We start from the raw sequence: 21,270 nt of genomic DNA, 5'->3' as shown, positions 1-21,270 counted from the left end.
TAAATTCATCCCGGAAAATGTTCGGTGAAAAAGCAACAGGATGCCAAAAGAATAACACAAAAAGCTTTGTTATATTCACTCCATTATGCATTACAGTGCAAATCCAGACATTTTGAACTGAGGACTAATGCATTTGAGAAGTATACGAAGTGCCGTTTCTCTGCTGCTAATGCAAATGTTCTAAAGCAGTGGAGTGGGAGCGTGATGCTGTAGCAAGATAATCTCATCTATCATTCCTTACACATAAGGTCACAGAGAAAACGATAAAGTTCAGCAAAGACAACATAAAACTAGTCGTATTTCACTGTATTTATTGTTACAAAATCTCAACAATAATACAGCATTTGAAAATCAAATATACAGTGAACAGGAACTTATTGGAGTGATTTAAAAACAGCTGGCCTTGTCGCCCTTCATTGCTGATATATTTTGATGTTTAAGCATACCACATGTAAAGGAGCTGTGCATTATCTGTGGGTACCACATGTCATCTGCAACACAGTTGGCTTGGTAATCATCCATGTAGAACATACAACATACAGTTCATCACTAGGTTTCATTTAAAACAAATGTAAAAAAAAATGTTTTTTGGAATGATTTCTTTGGAAAGAAATATCTGGTGTTCATGAATAAACATATGTAATTAAAAATGTTTGGAATGGTGAAAATCAGTTTGAACTTTTTCATGTCTGTGAGTTATATCGATATGTAAAATAAGACAGTAAAATGTTAGTTGTGCTAAATTAAAATATGCAGCCTCAGTGGAAAAATATAAATTCTTTACATAGGTTTTAAAAACAAACTCTCAGACATACCTTACTGTTCTCTAACAACATTGCCATTTAAAAAACACCAAAAACAGAAAAAAAAGGTTTCATTTCAAAGCAGTGCATACAACTATGACCTAGTTTAAAAACTAACACAAATTCCGTAAAAGCTCCCACGTAAGAAACCCCAGTAAATCTGTTTATTGAAATAATATGATTTTGTATCAAACTGATTCTACTAAATTCAGTTCAGTCAAATGGCATTCTCATACCAAAATCATAGCCTTCATTTTATGAAATTAGAATGGTGGTTCACTTCCCAAATTAAAATTTCCCTCCAAAATTTTATCAGCCCCAAATTTCTTCCTATTTTTGTCAAATAGTTTGATATAAAGCTCACTTTTTAATTTTGTGATAATAAAAAAAAAACAAGAACAAACACTGGTATTTTGTTTCTGAGTTATCAAATCTTTAGTTAAAAATAGAGAGATGATGACAAACTTTAAATTATGACATAAACCCAACATCCCTCTTTTTTCCAGCTATCAAATAAGAGAACCAAAGCAGTGAATTGGAGTAGAAACAAACACTCCTTCCTCTACAGCCTCCTAAAAATAAATGCTTAGTAATATTAATGAAACCAAAAGGGTCCATTCTCATTTTTGTGTAATGGTATATCCTTTTTCCTAATGATTTTACTCCTGTCCTATACCCTACCACTTTTTCCATGATTTTCCCCCATTCACAGCTATATAAGGGAATTCCGTGACATTATCATAATATTGGCTGACTGTCATTTAGAGCTGCTGAGAAGGCAGTACCATGATTAAGGTTTTATCGCAGAACTATGATCTATAGTAATGACAGGTCCTGCAAGAACATTACTATTTCAAGTACCCAGCATTTTCAGAAGTACCTTACCACATTAATTTAGCTGCATGCTTGACTTACATTTATTGCATGATTGATTCTTCATGATTCATGATTGACTTTAGTTCTTTTAAAATGTTATTTAGTGTAGTTCAATGTAATTTTAATAGTACATATAGAGTCCTAATTCACTTCATTGGTTTTTAAATTTTTAAAAACAAATTTTTAGATTTTTAAATTATATGTATATGTACGAGACAATATACAGTACAAACATGGTGATGGTGAATGGCAAAGGAAGAATAAAATCTGTTAACTGAATCAGCTGCTGCAGAGGTCAAAATACAGTTGAAACCCACAGAAACAGATTTTGTTGCATTCTAACAGTAAAACACAAGATTAAAAAAACACAAAGAACATGATGTGAATAAAACTGCATCTCCAGCTTTGCACTGCCTTCCAGAAAGTGGGAATAAACTCCATACATTTGGAATTAATGCTATCTGTGTCTTATCAATAGGTATTTGTACTTATGTATAATCATTTCAGATGTATTTAGCTCAGATGTCTTCAAACAGATGGGGTACACTCAGATGATTTCCCCATTAGTAAACCCAACTTGTACCTTGCACTTGCACAGCTCTATTCTAGCCTCACTGTTAATACGAACAAATAAAAGAGGATCACTGGCCGATGTGGAATTCTAGAGAGGTAAAAGTTTGTTCATTTAGCTACATTAAACAAGTTTGTGAAGTACAAGGCAATTGTGCACAAACACACACAGAAGCTTATCAAGCCAAGACAGCTCTAAGTACAGGCACAGGGGGCCATGCAGGGAAAGCCATTCTCCTTTCCTTATAAGTGATGGCCTCCTCCATAGAACATGCTCTCCACTCAGATTGTGCTTTTCTGTTGTTCTTGAATAAACTTGTATGGCTCTTCCATGGTTCCTCCAGAGATGTAATAAGGAAAGCATTACACCATAACCCCATGAAACAAACTGTCACATGTTGTAAAAGACAAACTATTCTGCTCACACTGTTGGTTTTTGTTGCCATGTGTAAGTTATATGTTTGTTCAAATTAATGCATTAAAAACAATGGCATAGCAAAAACCGCAGTGTTAACAGGATGTCTACATGACCAGTTTATGAATCAGTAATATAATGATTTATCAAAAGAATCCTATTACTAAAACAAATAAACAAAGCTTTTTTTCAGAAGTGTAGAAATTCCCTGGTATGTCTAATTCCTATAGGCTGTATGTTACTTCCTTTTTCAGAGATATCCATTTTTCCTTAAAGCCTTGATGAACAGCCTGCTCTCCTCAAATCAATAGTATTATGGGCAGCATAGACCAAAGTGCCAATATCTTTACATTTCTCACAGTTAGCAGGAATCTACACTTTCCAACATATGGCTGTTTGTCCTACAAGTTAAACCATCTATCCTTTCATGTAAAATCAGATCTGCACCAAGCCTTTCCACGGATGTGCAGTCCTAATTAAAATCTGACCACCCTTATGGGAATATGACCTTCTGCCCTCTCACTGTAATACCATCACACAAGGGGAATATGACTTAATGACCCAACAGAAGACACTATTCAGCTCTGTGAGATGTATGCTTACATTCCATTTGCAAAGGTCACATTGGATTCCTGATTGATGCTTTCTTTAACTTCAAGAGGCAGAGTGTCAAAAAGATGATCTTCGACGATGAGGCAGTTTTTTCGGAGAAGACGACACTGCCCCAACTGGGATGGGAGGCGATCCAAACAGTTTCCCTTCAGCTCCAAGTGTGTAAGCTGCACTAACTGGCCTATTTTCTCAGGGATGGAAGAGATACTGTTGTGCCCCAGACAAAGGGTCTTTAGTTTGGTGCATTTGAACAGCTGCTTGGGAACAACCTCTATCTTGTTACCAGTGATCAAAAAATGCTGAAGGTTTTGCAGGAACCCTATTTCAAGTGGGATCACAACAATAGAGTTCTGACTAACATCCAAGTACCTCAGCTTGAGGAGGTTGAAGAGAGGAGTGGGTAGGGACTCTAGTTTGTTGTGTGAAAGGTACAGGGACTCCAGATTTTTGACATGGCTTATCGACAATGGAATGGTAATGATTTTGTTATGCCACAGTTTGAGGCAAGTCAACCTCTTAAGGTGCTGGAAGCTAATAACCTCTTCAATGGTGCGAATGTTGTTGGACTTCAGATCCAGCTCCTGCAAGTTGGTCAAACTAAAAATGGCATGGGGGATTCTCTCAAGTTCACAATTATGCAACTCCAACTCAGCTAAGTTCATCATCTTCTTCAAGCTATTAAGTACCAATAGTTTAGTACCGTCATTATGCACCACCAGTTTGGTGAGGTGTGGAGATAGATCTGTAATGTTTGATGGGATCTTAGTGAGGTTGCTCTTTAGATGCAAGATCTTTAGATGCCGCAGATCTCTTAGGGATTCTAAACCTATCATTTTGTTATTTTCAGAGTTTAGGTTGCCCACCAAGTACAGTTCCCTCAAGTTTTTCAACAGATAGACCCAAGTGGGAATCTCTGCAACGTCTGTAAACTTGACATGAAGGCACCTGAGGTGGTCGCGGAGAAAACTGAATGCTGTCTGTTCAACTTTAGCAGGACAGTGATAGAAGTGCAGCTCCTGAATGTTTATCATTTGGGAAATCTTAGCCGTGAGTCGGGCTTCAGGAATCAGTTCCAGTTTTAGAATCTCTAGGTCCGTGAGATCAAACACAGCATCTGGGACTCCAGAGAGCATAAAGAGGTGGAGCTCCAGCTTGTCCTGTGTGTTGCGGGTCACGTGCTGACGCAACTTCTCAAAGGTCCACTCATGGTTCAAACTGATTTCTCGCAGCTTGTTCTCACTGACCTCAGAGAGAAAGACCCCAAATCGCTTGGAGTACAGTTGGTCATACTGGTCAACCATGTGCAAAAGGAAAGCAAAATCATTCTTAACATCTGGAATGTCACTAAAGCTGCTTTCCTCTCGAACCTTCTCAAAGGAGTACTCCTTCAGGGGGCGCCTGAACAACCAGAAGAGAGTGTATATGCACACTAAGCCATAGATGCATATAAGCACAATGTAGCTGACAAGGAGTTTCCTCAACATGAATGCCATATTATGAGTGCACTGGAATTTAGCATACCCAGTTAAATGTTTGATATCAGGCTCACACAGGTGATCAAAGTTGATGGCAGCAACAAAAGTCAATGTGTAACACAAGATCAAAATAAACTTGACTGTTTTGATAACTGTCTGAGCAACATACAGCTTGTAGATCAAGTCACTGTCCTCAACATGGGCACGGAACTTTCTCACCTTCTCAAAGAGAGCTTTTGCCTGTTCCCCATCTTTCTTGTCCAGAATGGTCATGCTTGGGACTTCAATAACAGGCTTCTCAGCTGAGAATTTCAGCCCAGATTTTGATAGCATAGGGGTAGACTGGTTGGGACTTCCCTCTTCGCTGCTTGTTGAAAAATGCTTTGGTAAAGAGGAGGTACCTGTGAGTCTTTGTTTGTTTTCTTCAGAGTCCTCACAGGCTGTCTCAGACAATGCCTTTGTAGTCCACGGTGACTCAAAACACTTTCCCAGAATGGACACAAAATGCTCAATCTTTGAACTAGTCTTTGGATATTTGAACCAGAAATTGCTGCTGACCATGAGTACAATGGTGTGGATGAGAGCAAGGTAAGGAAAGTACTTGGAATACCAGGGCAAGGCTACATGGTAGCACATCTGGTTGACAAAGACATACTGCTGAAAATCTAAGTTTGTCCGCACTCCCGTTGGTGGGGACTGGCCAGATATTTTTTTGCCTTTGAATGTAGCTGGCTGTGTGACATGAATCTCCTGAACCACACTGTCTGGGAGATCTTTAGAAGTCAATGGTGCAGCTGCTAGTGTCACCCTGTTGACCTTCACTCCATTCCTTGTGGCAGAAGTGGGCTCTGCTTGCCTCGGCATGGTGAAGGTGGGCGGATTTCCTGAACCCTCCCCAGATTCCAGAATGGGAAGGCAAACCACTTGGTCTTTGGTTAACTGCATTGTGCCAGCAAATATCGCCAACATCAGCATGACGACTCCAAGATAATCCATAAAGACGTCCCACCATGGTTTCAGAATTCGGTAAGTTGGCTGGATGTCATTGAGAGAAGCTACTTCTGTGAGGGTAAACATTCCTGCCACAGAAAAAAGAGCATCTTGTTAGAAACTGAAAAGTGGACTTAACACACATATATAACCAAGAATTATCAGAACCAAGAAACCAGAAAACAGATATATAAGGGTCAACATCTCAATGAATGACTAAAAGCAATGTTGTTCTATTAGTGTAACATCAATTCAAATTAACTTATAGAACAAAACAAAAATGAAATTTATTAACTGAGCTTGTTCCTCCATTCCAATATCAGAAAAATCACCAGAGAAGTGAACCCGCACCAATATCTGCTGATTCACTGTTTCACAACACAAAACATCTACATTAGGATGACAGCCCTAATGTAGTATTGTGATGATGAATCTGCACTTTGTGCTCAGAGACAATGGCTCAATTAAATTACCAAAGTGAACAATTTCATTTGCATTTCATGACTACGTAGACTATGTTTCTTTCTGTCAAAGGGCTGTACCAACAGTTTAATGATTGTGATTGTGAGTTTAGCAATATTAACACACATAGCCGAATTAATGCAGCCTATTAGATATTAATAAATGTTTGATGTTAAACATTTGATTGTGATTTTAAGAGCTACAACAATTTAAGAACCTGTGGTAACATACTATAGGTAAAGAAGTTTCACAGACTTTGCATTTGCCAATTTATATAAATACCTTGCAAACCAGACTGAACTGCTTATTTTCCTACACCTAAAACTCACTAGAACATGAGAAAAAATATACATTCCTTGTCTGCATTAAACTAGTCATGCACCAAAAATATAGATTTTTTTTTTAGTTTTTACTATGCTCTTAGTTGTGTCTTTCCCTTCTTCCAAGCTTTAAGCTACTCGTCCTATTATAAAGTAGTATTTTTGGCTTTGATGTTAACCTCTCAACTGTAAGGAACCAATGGAAAGCTTTATTGGAAATCTGGCCTGTGAAATTCTAGACAGTTGGAGAGTTCAGAATGTCTGGTTCTACAGTGAAGAGTGGTATTAGCTAAATGATCTTGACTTTCATTAAGGTTGGCACTAAAAGTCTGACCACTAGCTAATCAAAAATTACAAACTTGATCCAGACAAAGTCCTTTTTGGGGCTGTCCTAAAAGGAAACTCAATTGGGTTTGAATTGTGCAATGACAATTACACCAAGGATAACTGTATGAGAACATAAGGGAAATCCTACAGAGCATTTATAAACCACCTTTGTAAGGACCACTGATTTTGAGTGTACTTATTCTGTTAAACTGAACCTTTAAGGAGCCTGGAAGTTCAATTTCAATATTTTTAATCCAACATGTACTGGGTTTATCAAAGACAACATACATATTCTTAGTTTCCGATTGAGACACAAACAAAAATAGTAAGGTAATGCACTGACCATATTTTTAAAGATCAGACCTGGGAGTCTTTCTCAATCAAGCTTGATTGTTAAGTTAGATCTGTTTATGCGAAAAACACTTTCACTCAGCTTTGACTGATTTATAATTATCTTTACATAACAGAAACAAACATTTTCAGTTAGCTAAACACACTGATTGCTACTTAAAACTACACAAATAATGATGGCACAGCTCCAAAATGATATCCATGTTGAGTTCTGGCATGTGGTACTTTATGAACAAATCATTTTGTTAATTCAACAATATGGCCAATTTCTTTACATTTATGGCGGAAAGGTGGAAAGCAGCCTTGGACAGAGTCAGTAGCTTCTCTGAAACCTACTTTCAAAGTCGGCCAACTGTCTGCATTAAAAAGCTGGCATTACCTTCTGGTCTTCCTCCACACCAAAGACAGAGACCAACAAAACATCAGCAACTAATGTTGCCTTGTAGCAGGCAAAGCCGGATGTGTGCATTACTGTGTATCAGCATGGAATACAATAATGGTGGCATGTACCGGTTGTCCAAAGTTCCATATTTGCCATCTTGCACACTTGTCTTTCCCCCTTCTAACAAAAAGATCATGAATCAACACATCTAATGCTGCCATCTCCTTTCAGAAAAATTTGATTGTAGTTGCCATATCTCAGAATGTTTGTAGGACCACATACACTTTGCTTGCTAGTTAACTGCACTGCAAAGGATAACCAAACGTGTTCTTCCCTATGCATAGTTTCCTGCAATGCAAAGTTTGGGCACAGTAACATAAATTCAAATGAATTTCAAATTCCAAATATGTTTACATGAGATTATGTTATCAGTAGGATTATCCACAGAATATAACACTTCTTCTATTCAGAAACATTAGAGAATACTGCCTCATTTTTAATATTTCATTCAGTGCAAGCTGTTAACATGGTGAGGTCATATTCTGGAATTATTGTATATTACAACTAATAATTGAAAATTGTGAAATGCAAATATAGTCAACTCATCATCATAAATATGTTATCATGTTAACTTATCCATTTTGACATTGTGTATAAGAAGAACTTCTTTCCTGATTCAACACCAATGAAATATGCTTCAACTTTATACAATGTACTAAATCGTATAACCAAGAATTCTATATATCAAATCAGAGAGCAGGCTGTCAGCATATGATTATGCAATGGCTAGAGCTCTGAGAATTTGTGATTATGTAATAGTGAGAAAAGTGGGTGGGGACAGGGAATGAATGGTCATTGGCAGATATAAACAGTATTTGAACCAGGGGCAGCTGAAACTGGACACAGACCTGGATGCTCAGTGTGCTCCATCTTACCAACAGCTCTGCAAAATACCTCTTGCTCTGTCCTGGGTATATTCCCAGTGTGTACCATGTTGCTATAACACACACTCCTTGTGCCCACTCAATTATGCATTGTTGCTCATTATTATCCATGTCCTCAGTAGACAGCCTGCTGTAATTTGCAAAGTTAGTTACAATGTGTGCATTGCATTTTGGGACATGTTAACATTTCTACATATCCTGAAGCCCATTTCTAGAGCACGTTCGTTAGATGTCCCAGTTGAGGGAATAAATAACTTTAATGATGAAAATCCACCACCAACTTCATACTCAATTCTGTCTAGTGGTTTACATTGCAATCCCAATATAAAACAACTACTGTACTTTGCCTCAAGGGCTATACCAGCATGAGCTAAAATCAGCTAGCACATGTTTCCACTTATCCTTGCCATTCTCCATCACATAAACATATGGAATATACATAAGTGGAGGTAGTTGCAGATGTTTGGATGAATAACACTGGATAAGAGCATCTGCCAAATGAATGTAATGTAATGAATGTAAATCAAAAGCATCTTTTGCATTAAACATGACATCACTGATTTACAAAGCTTAATAACTGAGCTTAAAACTGTGTTTTTATAATTTATCAGTTTTATAGATGCTTGTTTGTTTTACGTGACATTACCAAGATAAATGGCTTGCACTTATCAAGGGAGAGACTAAAGTGCATTCGTTGAGTAGGGCATCTACCTCTAGTCTAGTCTCTATCATCTTGAAAAATAATTTCCCCTGAACAGACTGCAGACATTAATGTGTTCATTTTCAAGAAAATATTAAGACTAAAACAAGTAATCACTAGTGTGATGGGTCCTGTAATGCAAGCAGGGCAGAAACCCATATTGAAATGATATAGTTATGAGACATCAATCATTAATATCAATTTCATTTGCTATTTTTAAACATTCATTATCTAACTTTCACCTGGTCTAATGTGAGTGAAGCTCTGATTTAGTGTAGGTGAGGTTTTCCATGGCCATTTCATTACATTGCATTATTTAGCAGACACTCTTACCCAGAGCGACTTACATAGGTTACAGTTCTTAACAATGTTATCCTTTTGTACAGCTGGATATTTACTGAGGCAATTGTGGGTTAAGAACCTTGCCCAAGGGTACAGCAGCAGTGTCCCAACAGGGATCAAACTAGCAACCTTTTGGTTACGAGTCCTGCTCCTTAACCACTATGCTACAAATTGCCACTCAATTTGTAGCCTTGTCTTATGAGGCATCGCCCATTGTGAAAAGATGAATCAATTTGTTCGGCTTCAAACAAGTGTATGCTAATATCATATGAAAAATGCCAATATTGAATATTAATCATATGATCATTATCATTTTCTCTATTGATTCCAAAGGTGCCAACACTAGACCAATTAAGTTTCCTCGTCCTCATGCTACTGCTGGAGTTCTCACAGACTTCTTGATTCTTGTTACCAGTCACATAGGCCTCAGTCAGCAATCAAACAATTCTCAACTACACCATAGGCAAAGGTTTGGGTAAGGAGCTGGAAGAACACTAAAAGGCTTATAACTTACAAAACTACATGTATAGGTGAGGCATGAAAGACATTGAGGCCACACACTCTGAGTTCAGATCCACAGGTTAAAATCAATTCTCAATGTCAATGTCGAAAGGGTTAACTGCCAAGAAGGTTGTGAACCGCAACATTTGCAAACCTGACCTTGCCTGGCATGGGAGCACATCAGTTATGCTCGAGCATCTGTAGAGGTGGCACGCTGGCTCTCTGGATGATGAAGACTCGTCTCGTTACGTTAGTTAGCTAGCTAGCACAGCTGATGTTAATGTTAAAAGCCATGTTACTTCACGTTATGAGCTGTAACGTTTTCTATTTTGAAATACATTTTCTCTTGTTCAATAAATTATTAATGACATTGAACATACAGTGTAGCAAATAATAACCTATTATTCACAACGATCCTGTTCAACGATCCTTATTCCAAATGTGCCCTAACTTTAAATGTTAAACCAGAGCCCGTCTGCTATTTAGAAATTCTCTGTTTAAACGTTGCATCGTTGTCATGGCAACGTTTATGGCTGGAGATAGTGATGTTGCCGAGTGCACAAGTTTGGAGAACATCGGAGAATTTGATACTTTTTAAATTGCGACAGATTTCTACAACTCATGTCTATGCGTGCGTGCCCAATGTGGGTTGCATTCGAATTAATTCGAACAAGTTATGGGTTTGTTGGATCTCATAATGCTACCATGGATGGCTTTCTTCAAACGAAGCACTTTCTAACTTGTACTCTCCAGCAAGCAACTGCCCTCAGTTGGTCCTAGTAACCATTCATTAAAAGACGTATTTTTGAATGAAGTTCTCAAGCTGAATTTAAGTCTATAGATAAATAAGAGCCATTGAATGATTGTGCGATTTATAATCCGAATAGTCGATTATTCGTTTCAATAATCGATAGATTATTCGACTATCAAAATAGTTGTTAGTTGCAGCCCTAGTTCATCGTATTTTGATCAACTTTAACAGCTCCACATACAAGATCAATTTCACAATATTTGGAAACATGAATAATGGGCCTTTAATTAAAAATATCCAAAATCAAAGGGCCACAAAGGTTTCAGCATGCAATACTTCATTTCAGGCATCACATATTTCCTTCCTGGTGGCACAGTGAGATGTATGGAAGTTATCCTGGCTTGGGGGTTTATGGGGGAAGGAAAAGTGTGGAATTTCATCTTCACCCTTCTCCATTTGTATGAATACTCTGAGCTATAAATAAGATGACATTTGGAGCACAGGACTTGCTTTTTGTATTTGTGACTATGTTTACAAAATGGGGATTTTTTCAGGGGAATTAGTGGGACTTCATGCAAAATTATGAGAACTGATGGGAATTTTCTGGAAATTGTAGGAATTAATAGGTTTCTCGCACACTGACTTATTTTTCCCCTCTGAACCTTCATCTGGTCAGATGGTGCTGTAATTTTGAGGCACTAAGACTTTGTATAGTAACTCCAACTGTAAATTCTTTCTATCCCTGTTAGTTCGGGTACAATGCATTCACACAGGTGATGGTAAATGTGACACGGATCTATAGAGAAAAATTCTTATGAATGATGACACAAGCAAAAGCATAATACCTTGCAAGTACAGCTAACTGAATAAACTGAACATAATATCTACAATGAATTTGAGGTATGCTTTTCCATTTGCTTTGATATAATATCCCTAATGAACAAATTCTTATATCTACAAACTCAGAATGGTATTGCCACATGCTTAAATAGCTAAGGCTAATGTTACTCCAAACAGCTTATGTTCAACTTTTATTACTTGCGACAAAGTTGTACCTTGATTGTGTTGTATAACACCCCCTACAACTAACCAGAAACTCAACTGCAACCAAGCTGCACAAAGTTGACAGCAATTCACCTTCATGCAACTAGTTTCATGCAACAGCCAACAACTCAACAAAAATATTTCCAATGTACAAATATATCAAAATAATCACTTCTCTAAGACATTAGATAAATACTTAAAAAACAGGTCTGCCATTAAAATGGCTACATTACCTCACACAAAGTAAACAGGCACCATTCCAAAACAATGTTATCAAATCCTTAAATATTTTATGTAACTTGCCTTGACGCTCACCAGACGTTACCTTTCATATTCTGTACCTGTGAGTTCCTTCATTGATTGATTCAGGGTGTATAAAATATCCTTATGTTACGCCACACAATGGCCATAACATGCAAAAATCACAAGACATGTTTAGGCTAATGAATGAATGATACTACAAAATTAAACTGTAATCCCTGTAAAAATTCTGAGCCATACCTCCAAAATGTTCCATGAACTTACAGTGTGCATTAACCTAGCAGTGTCGTAAAATCTTATCATTACAGTGTGCAAAGAAAATCTGCATATTATTATTCTTGTTTCCTGTGGTCTGGGCATTGTATTATAAACAAAACAAAGGACTGGACTGCCATTCATTACAGCATTTCCCATACTGTAGATGTTTTACACTGTAATCAAATTCTTTACTTTTGGTACCTAGCTAGCTAGCTACCTTACATTATGCCTGTATGCCATAAAACAATATGCCTTTATTATCATTTCCACACTCCCTGGTATTCTAAAAAGCATTCATCCAAGCATTGAGTGCTGAAGCCTGACTAATGAAATCTTCCTATACATTCAGTTATTTTTTTGCACCAGAAGTCACACCACAGTGAGGTGGGCACTAATTGCAGGATAGGTGCTAATCCACTTACATCATCTAAGCAACTCAGAGGCAGCTGATGAATTATATGCCGACTGACAGCGGTTAGGGACAGCCTATTACACACTGACATTGAAGGCTGCAGGGGGCCAGCTGATTGAGAGGCATGACTGGTGTCTTTTAAATTGAAACAGGAAGTTACCTGAGGGAAAAGTTCTGGTGGCGGCAGATGACTTGCCCCCCTCAATCATACGAAAGGCTGCACGCTTGTGAGAAGTTTTTGAGACGTTTGTGATTCACTTTTTCATTGTCATCACTTTGGGACACCTACATAAAACCTGAACAGAAATAACAGGCTGGAGCATGCCGCTTCAGGAGGAAGCTAGGATGGTGCTCGTACTGGGAGACGTCGTGAAGCCCTCAGGTAAGCTGGTTCTCTTGCGGCCTTCGGTAGGTGCATCCAACATCCAGGTCACACTGGCATAGGCTCAAGTTCACGTTCTTTGCACACCTCAGGGTAAGTTACGTACGGCCCTAGGTAGCATAGTTGCAAATTTGATCCCCTAGACCATTTTCGTAGTTCACGCTAGCTAGGTATCCCCCATCTTTGTTTTGAGTAAGCATCAGTTAGTGGCAGGGTAGCCCGTGCCGTGACAAGCGGTAAGAGGTGAAAACCCTGCCCCCCCCCCCCCCCCCCCCCCCCCCAGCCACCCCTATCCTCAGTGGAATAATATCAATTTATTCCATCCACTGGTTGTCAGTAGATGAAATGGCGGGTTTTGAACCAGGTTCATCCTGCCTTAAAGAAGAGTGCCATGCCAACTACGCCACTAGGGAGCCCAGACTGTAGCATAATGGCAAGGAGGGCACAGTTCTGTTTCAGTTAAATGGCAGTTATATGGACTCAAATTAAAAACTTGAGTGAAACTTTTCCTTACACATCATCTGTTAATATTGCCGTTTGGATTGATTTCTAAAATGTTCAAAACCAGTTTCTTTGTTCAGCAGACAGGTTATGTAGCAGTTGTCTTTTAATGGACCATAGTTTTGCCTTTATCTAATCCTGAAGAAACCTGTTGACCCTTTGCCAGTCATGCCATGCTAGAAGAGCCATCCTCTGTGAAGCATAGTGAGAGCTTTTGCTTAGTTTAAGACTGATGTTTATAAATGGAATGATTAAAGCGAGTAAAACTTTATTATGTAAAATACACAACTCCCTTTTTGTACTGGTAATCATAAACCCATTGTCAGTGTCCTAAAACACCATTTATCATTGAGTCTCACACAGAAATGTCTGTGCAAGCCTAAACTGCAAATAATCTACACAACAGTAAAAGAATCATATTCATCATCAATATTCTAAGAAATTATTTGTATAGAAACTATTATTTGAACATGAGGCTCATATACATGAAATTAAAGTCATCAGTAGCAGGGTTGCAAAGGGCTGGAAAATGAAAATTTTGAAATTTTCCACAGCAATTTTTGTCTTGGCAAATTTGGGAAGTTATCTTTTTTCACACACTTGCAAAAACATTATATTCTCAGTTTGGATCAGGCTCACCTTCAAAATTATTAACAGAAGGCAATTCCTGATCTTTAAACAATTCCTTAATCCTGGATCATAGACTGTATTCATTCATAAAGTTCTATCAACAAACGTGACCCGAGTTTTGAAATTTTGGTTGGGCATCAATGTACAGACTATGTGTTCATCACATGCACACAAGGAAAACAAAAGCTTCCAACTGTCTAGGCTACCTGTGTACCTCACTTCAGGGATGAGTGTTCTGGTGGATGAGGTAATTTGTTGATGGTGCATGTGATGATAACATGTACAATAACTGAAATATAATAATGTAATGTTTTTTGTCAAAAGTCTTCCAAGTCACACAATTACTTGTACTTCAATATGACAGAAATGAGTACATTATCGAGAATAGTGAATAGTGGAAGTCAAACGGTGACAACATAGTGCCCTATGTATTTACAAAGTGTCAATTACATGTGCTTCTCTCATTACCTCAGCTATTGAAGGTGCCAGAAAACCTGCTGATTTCAACCTAATAAACACAGGAAAATACAACATAAATACAAAATGTTCTTTTATCACTAAGCTTCCCATCACAACTAGTATATGAGATGACAGATCCACAGTTTACTCAATAAACATACTCTAATCTAAAAGCACAATTATGAAAATCATACCAGCTGTATCTTCAAATATCATGCTGTCCAATATTATTAGCTTTCAGCATAACCCTAATCTTATGCACAGATACATGTTTCAAAATATCACTACATACGCAAAATAAAGCTTGACTTGGCCATTCCAGCAACCTTTAGACATGTAGACATATACCCTTTTCTTTAAAGATGTGAAAATTGTCAATTTGACAGTTGCATTTAACATTATGGTAATTCTAATGTTGAGAAAAAAAAGAAGAGTGCCATTTCCAACCAAAAGAGAAAAACACTAACTACAAAGTCAGCAGACTAGTTAAATTTCATTATGACTATGGTTATCTAACTAGGTGGCAATAGCCTCTGGAAAAAGGTTCCTGGATTGGCTAGGCTACAAAGCTCATGGTTTACTTTCCTTATACACCACTGCAAGAGTTATAATTGTCAGATTCTGTGTCAGTGAGTTCACCTTGCCCAATCTGTATTTTTCTGTGCTTCAAGGAAATAACCAAACCACACAGTAAGCATTTGGGGTAGAATGCATTCTTTCTGGCAGCTGGAATAAGAACATGAATTTTGTTAGTCAGTAAGCTAATACACTATGCTATTGTGACTGTGCTTCAAGATTCTGTCTGAAATGCAAATAACAGTATATAACACCATGTGTCAGGCCCACTCTCCCATCTTGAAGCAGGGGCATAAGCAATGCCTTGAGTGAGGCTTACAGCCCAAACCTAACCTCACATGGGACCCCCATGATGCACTGAAAAGATTATGGCAAAGGTAGGTTCTCCTTTAACCCTAATTCCTCCAAGACTGAATTCCCAAAGTGAGTAAGAAGCTATTTGATTTAGATGTTAACAAATCCACAAATCCACCCAACCTGTATCGCCAGCTCTGGACTGTAGACGAAGTTGTCCTCACCATCTGGAATGAAAACATTCAGCCATAGCTTGAGTATGTGTGTAGTAACAATATTTTGGGTAGGATCTACTGTGATGTCAAGTGCCTCAGCTCTCGTGGTTCAGGCTTAAGTTTGTGGTCCATACTTCTTTGTCCTGGTGCCCGTCCAAAGTAGACAGAACAATGCCAAATGCCCTCCAAACAACTACCAAATTTGAAGAGTCTTGAGCTGGTGATTGTTCAGACACAACAGCTACAAAATAATAATCTGAAAAGCAATAAAAACAACAGGAGCTAAGTAGCTATGGTAGTTCGCCACCTCATCATTTAAAAGAAGATAGCTGTCTAAATCATGCTACTAGGTGTGACCAAAATAGAAGTGATCCATACTACCAACTTGTGCATACTTCATGAAAAGGAATGGGTATGAACTAAATATGGCCTGTAGGATGCAAGAATTTTTAAAAGTCTCAGGAGCTGAATTTTTGTATAAATTTAGCAGCAGGCTATATAATGTCATACTTTTTTTCACAAACCCACAAAAAGGCAATTACCTTTGATGGATTGTCTTAGTTAACCTCAGTCTTTTTTAAGTAGTTCATACCTGTTAATGATGATTCATTCTCATTTGTCAGATCATAACACACACTGGGGAATGCTACTGCCATCATCCAGTCCCAGACCTCCATGAGCCATTTTCATTATCAGCATCACCAATACTTTTTCAATGGCACACAGTGAAATACTAAGATGTAGTTAGCTTTAGGGGTATTCAGCTATAGCATTCCAATGTCTCTCTGCAAGGTGACTATTCTTATTTACTTACATCCGAATTCATTCAACCAAGGTTTCCTATGGTTTCAGTTAAGCTTGGTTTGTATGTAATGGTCGAAAATCATAGCAAAATCACAGCTTCAATGAGGTATATAAGTGAAAACCAAAGGATCTTTACAGCACAGGAGTAAAGCAATCTTTTGCACAAATTACTGGGCAGTTGCTTTAAGATCCATCCATTCAAGTGTAGTCCAAATTTCAGTCTGGGAGCAGTAACCGTATGTTGAGAAAGGCCCATACTCAACATTAAAAGAATGAGATAAATGGTAAAATTAAATGCAGTGAAGAGTCCTTCAAATTTTAAAATGTATATTTACTGTTGTAACACCATTCTTGCCATACTAAACATCTATAATAAAAAAAATATGGCATGAGTTTTAGATTAATGCCTTATATTGCCTTACACTGTTCACAGGACCTTGGGTAGTATCAAGATTATAGTTTCATGTATATGACTATATAGTATTCTTTTTTATTCACTTTGCATTATAAACACATTGTAATTATTCATATTATATAACCTCAAAATGCATTCATTCAACACTTCTTAAATAACAATGACATAAATCTTAGTGCCATGTAGCCTACTGTCACGTAATGATTTATAAAAATAGCTACCACAGCTAAACTTGTATAACCATATTACATTTTAGTTTGTTACATCCATACATTTCAGGTGGCAAGAACGCGCGAAAGCTTAACTTCCAGAGATCAAGTAATACAAATGTGAAGCAACTTTTTACAGCAATGACCAATGTGATTTCGCGTGTTTAGCAAAGAGCAGACACGCATTCATTTACATCCTAGAACGTACGTTTTTTCTCAGCACTAGGTAGCCAAGTTTCAGTGTTCTAAAAAAACATACACAAATATAACTGAAGCCATGTTGCGGCACTGGTTCACTTTGAGAAAACACATAGTTAGCAGAAACGAATTGCCCATATAGTACCTAAATTCAAAACATGTTACTATCCCATTTCTGTATCTAACACATTAATTGATCAACGTTGAGGAAAACATAAAAGAGTATACTTACTGTATCATAAGAAGGCGTTATTTGGACATCTGAAATCACATCTATCCAAACCAACTCATCCACAGAATATCCCTTCAGCCAGCTACACAGATACTGTAAAGTCCAACACTCTATGTAGCGATGTGGACATCAAAACATCTGTATGATTACATTGCGTGATACATGAATCGTAATTTTCGTTTTATATTTTATACTGCATAGGCTTCAACGCCATTGTGATTCAGGCTTAGGCAGGTACAGTGCGTGAATCGATATCAGCTCTAGCCAATGTGACACAGCAGTTCTCCTTACGACGTTCGAAATCAATCGCTATCTTTGAATAGAAGCCTGTTTTCGAATGCATGGTCACTGCATTCAATTAGCACGTATGGTCCGGTTTTAAAACATAATCCGGTATATTCGGGAAGCCAATAGGTCTCCTACGGGAAGTTCACGTTTTCGAGCCTTCTGGAAATGATAGCTCGATATGTAGCATCAAACCGTAGAAACGCAGCATTTGCCTTCAAAGAAATTCTGATAAAATGTATCTGAGGAACACAAACTGAGGATCATTTATTTCCCCTTTCATCCCCGGTCGCAGAATGAAACAGCCTTGCGTCCCATTTTACGCGAAGCTGAATGTGCGTCTCACACGGCTAACCAGTCTGCACCAGTTGTCAAAACAATTTGCTAGCTGCATCTCTCTAATACTAAGACACAATGAAAAAATATTCGTGTATTCTCTTTAAAGAGAGTTGTTCTTAAAACCACGCCTTGGTCGAGTGTTAAATTGATTTTAAATACATCCGATGTTAGTAGGCTACAAATTTATTAAAACTGCATTCGATTTAATTTTATTTCTGAAACAGGAAGTCCACGAGGGCAGTCCTTAAGTTTACAGGGGATCATGAAACACGCCGATACCTCCTCGACTTACTTGCCGGTAACAAGTGCGATAAAAGCTGTAGCTATAGCCAACATGTTCAGCCACAGTAGCCAATTTTATTGATGTCTAGTTAAAAAAAAATTAAATCCACGTCGAACTCTGTTCTTGAAGACGGGACTCGGCTATGCTAACCGAAGACCTTTGCAACCAAGTCATTGCTACTACTAATCAAGCGCGATGTCAGCAGATTCTCTTACAATCCGGGTTAACCCTTTATTTAGCAGAGCACCGTCAAGCATGGCTTTTGTTTACTTTAATTATCAAAAAGCGCTTCCCGCTATTTTCGAATGTACCCTTTGGAAGGCCTAGCTGAAACCCCAATGACTGTGACAATATCTTTAATATATTATTATGTTACGCTCGAAATAAATTGTAGTTAGCAAATACAAGCCGACATAGGACCCAGTCATTGTCAATTGAGTTATATGAAACAGAATTTTGTTGTTTTGGGGAATATGGTTCTAAAACGTTAACGTTGCTGTACCTGATTTGCTTCATCGCCCTCCATTTTCCGTTTTGTCTTTACTGACAAGGCCTGTCGTTAAGATTTATTCACCAAATCGGCTAAGTAAAGTACGCAACCTACCAACAAATATCAACTAAAGGATGTTTCTTTAAACAAAGCATTGAATACATGTCTAAAATATATTCTAATCAAGAAGGAGGTTTGCAACAGCTAAAACAAGGAGATATACGTATCAGAAGCATGAGCATTACATACAGTGCTTTGCTCTAAAATCAACAAACACCTAAAAGGCAAAACCAGTATGTAAATGCAAACCTTCAGCTGATTGAGATCCACAGTGTCGGTGTTTTCTCTGAAAAATACAACCGTGAATTGAGTTCCATGCTTCAATAAAAATGTAAACAAAATCTTTAGCGTCCCACTGGGGAGTTAAACGTATAGCATGCGTGTGATTAAGAAGATTAAAAAGACTTTGCCTCATCTGTCCCTCTGAGTCAACATACTGTGGCCAAAGGTTGGTTTGCAATAGGTCCACAGGAGAGCAATGGACCAATACCAGAGTCAGTGACAAGACAGAGTTCACAGGAAACTGGGAAGCACTATAGCCTGGTGTCAGGTGGAAAGGTGCTTTTCACACTTGTCTTTCTTTGTTATGGTTGTCAGGTGTACATGTGTCAGGAACAAACATCATTTAAATGTTGGAAAAGTATTAGCTTATGGTTGACACAATAACTAGACTTGGATTAAGCACCAATTATTTTTGGTAGTTTAGGCCGTGTAGACTGCACAGGCCTGTGTCACATGCATGAAGCATGGCAGGACTGCCTAAGAGAAAAGCCAAACAGCTTGTGAGATATTGCTCTGTCTCAGCTATTATTATAAGCCTGTTCATATGGAAAAGACAGTGCTATCTGTACCTGTAAGAAAAGACCAGAGTGTTAGATCAATAATTATGTATTTGTTAACAAAGGAAAGGGAAGCTAGCTTCTGGATATTTTGCATTTGAGATGTAACAATTTGCTCTGTTCTCAGGAACATTAGACACAAAGTGGTGGGGAAAGGTGTAATGAAAGTAAGTGGGTTTGGGAGCCCCTAGCAGCACCAGCTGCTCCAAAGTATTTAGGAAAGCAGAAGGACAAGCAGCCTAAACCCAGTACCTGTTGTAAGGCTTGACTGTTGACTCACAGTGACAAGGTGAATCCCACTCTAAACCTCCAAACTCGTCATGCTGACAATGTCCAGATTTCTTGGCACACAAGACCTTACTTGTTCTGTTTTGAACGTACAGCTTTCAGCTAGTTCAAACTAGATGATGAGTACAAAAGGGCAAGCCTCAGTTTAACCCTTACATTTGAGAAAAAGGAAAAATCAGGACGTTTAAAGAGACACATTACAAGAGTGAAGGAGTTGGCCTTGCCAGGTTTATTAACTCCATTATTAGATTCATGAGGAATGTTTATCTTACCAGGATGTGGTCTGTCACTAGGCTCCGTGCCAGAAGAAAATATAGAGGGGTGCAATTGCAAGCCACGGGGGTGCACAAAAAGTCATGAATACTATACTACTACTACTAAGACATCAGGATACAAGGAGACGACTGGGGGTCTAAGCACCCCCATAGCACTGGGGCTGTCATAGACTCTCCTTCTCTTTATGGGTCAAAGAAACAGGCTGCAGGAATAAGTATTAAGTAATAAGCTTCAGTAATGGTATTATCCATTTACCAAGTGTTGCTATGAACTAGAGAATAGGCACAACATGACTATACCATGTTGGGTGTACCTGTGTTTTCAGCCACAGCACACAAAAGAAAAAAATATGACCTTTTGTGTAAAAGAATTCCTTGACAAGGATCACAATACTGTGTAAGTAGTATCAGCTTCTCTGTGTTACCGTACACCTTAACAACCCTAAGTGAATCCACTGTAAATTCACATGGCAACAGATTCAATGTCTACTAAGTCATTATAGTTAACAAGTGAATCCACTGTAAATTCACATGGCAACAGATTCAATGTCTACTAAGTCATTATAGTTAACACTGATGGACACCACAGCAGACGATCTCCTTCTCTTCCCCCTCAGGGAGGTTAATTCCTCAAGGTCAAGCCTGTGTCTCCAGGAGGTAGCTGCAGCTGGGCCTGCTGTCCAATGACTGGATAATCTGT

At 38.1% G+C, this 21,270-nt stretch overlaps 1 protein-coding gene across 3 annotated transcripts; it reads right to left on the bottom strand.

Annotated features, from left to right (window-relative positions):
- Positions 1-1,921: 1,921 nt before the first annotated feature.
- lrrc8db (leucine rich repeat containing 8 VRAC subunit Db) lies at positions 1,922-19,567 on the bottom strand. 3 transcript variants are annotated; one of them, XM_036521991.1, is made up of 3 exons: positions 19,418-19,567; positions 15,822-15,865; positions 1,922-5,830 (listed from the first exon to the last, which is right to left on the bottom strand). In XM_036521991.1, the coding sequence occupies exon 3, from the start codon at positions 5,826-5,828 to the stop codon at positions 3,264-3,266; it is 2,565 nt and encodes an 854-aa protein (XP_036377884.1). In that variant the 5' UTR covers positions 5,829-5,830; positions 15,822-15,865; positions 19,418-19,567; the 3' UTR covers positions 1,922-3,263. The 3 variants fall into 3 exon arrangements, with proteins under 3 accessions (XP_036377884.1, XP_036377881.1, XP_036377883.1); XM_036521988.1 differs by lacking the exon at positions 15,822-15,865; XM_036521990.1 differs by lacking the exons at positions 15,822-15,865; positions 19,418-19,567 and adding an exon at positions 17,712-17,874.
- Positions 19,568-21,270: the final 1,703 nt, after the last annotated feature.

The sequence above is a fragment of the Megalops cyprinoides genome, chromosome 2 (genome assembly GCF_013368585.1).
Source record: "Megalops cyprinoides isolate fMegCyp1 chromosome 2, fMegCyp1.pri, whole genome shotgun sequence".
Classification (NCBI taxonomy): Eukaryota; Metazoa; Chordata; class Actinopteri; order Elopiformes; family Megalopidae; genus Megalops; species Megalops cyprinoides.
The sequence above is the reverse complement of the archived record's forward strand: the minus strand, read 5'-3'. Positions and strand labels throughout refer to the sequence as shown.

What these genes read in the sequence shown, in the direction of transcription:
- lrrc8db (XM_036521991.1), bottom strand. Translation starts at nt 5,828, where the DNA reads ATGTTTACCCTCACAGAAGTAGCTTCTCTCAATGACATCCAGCCAACT.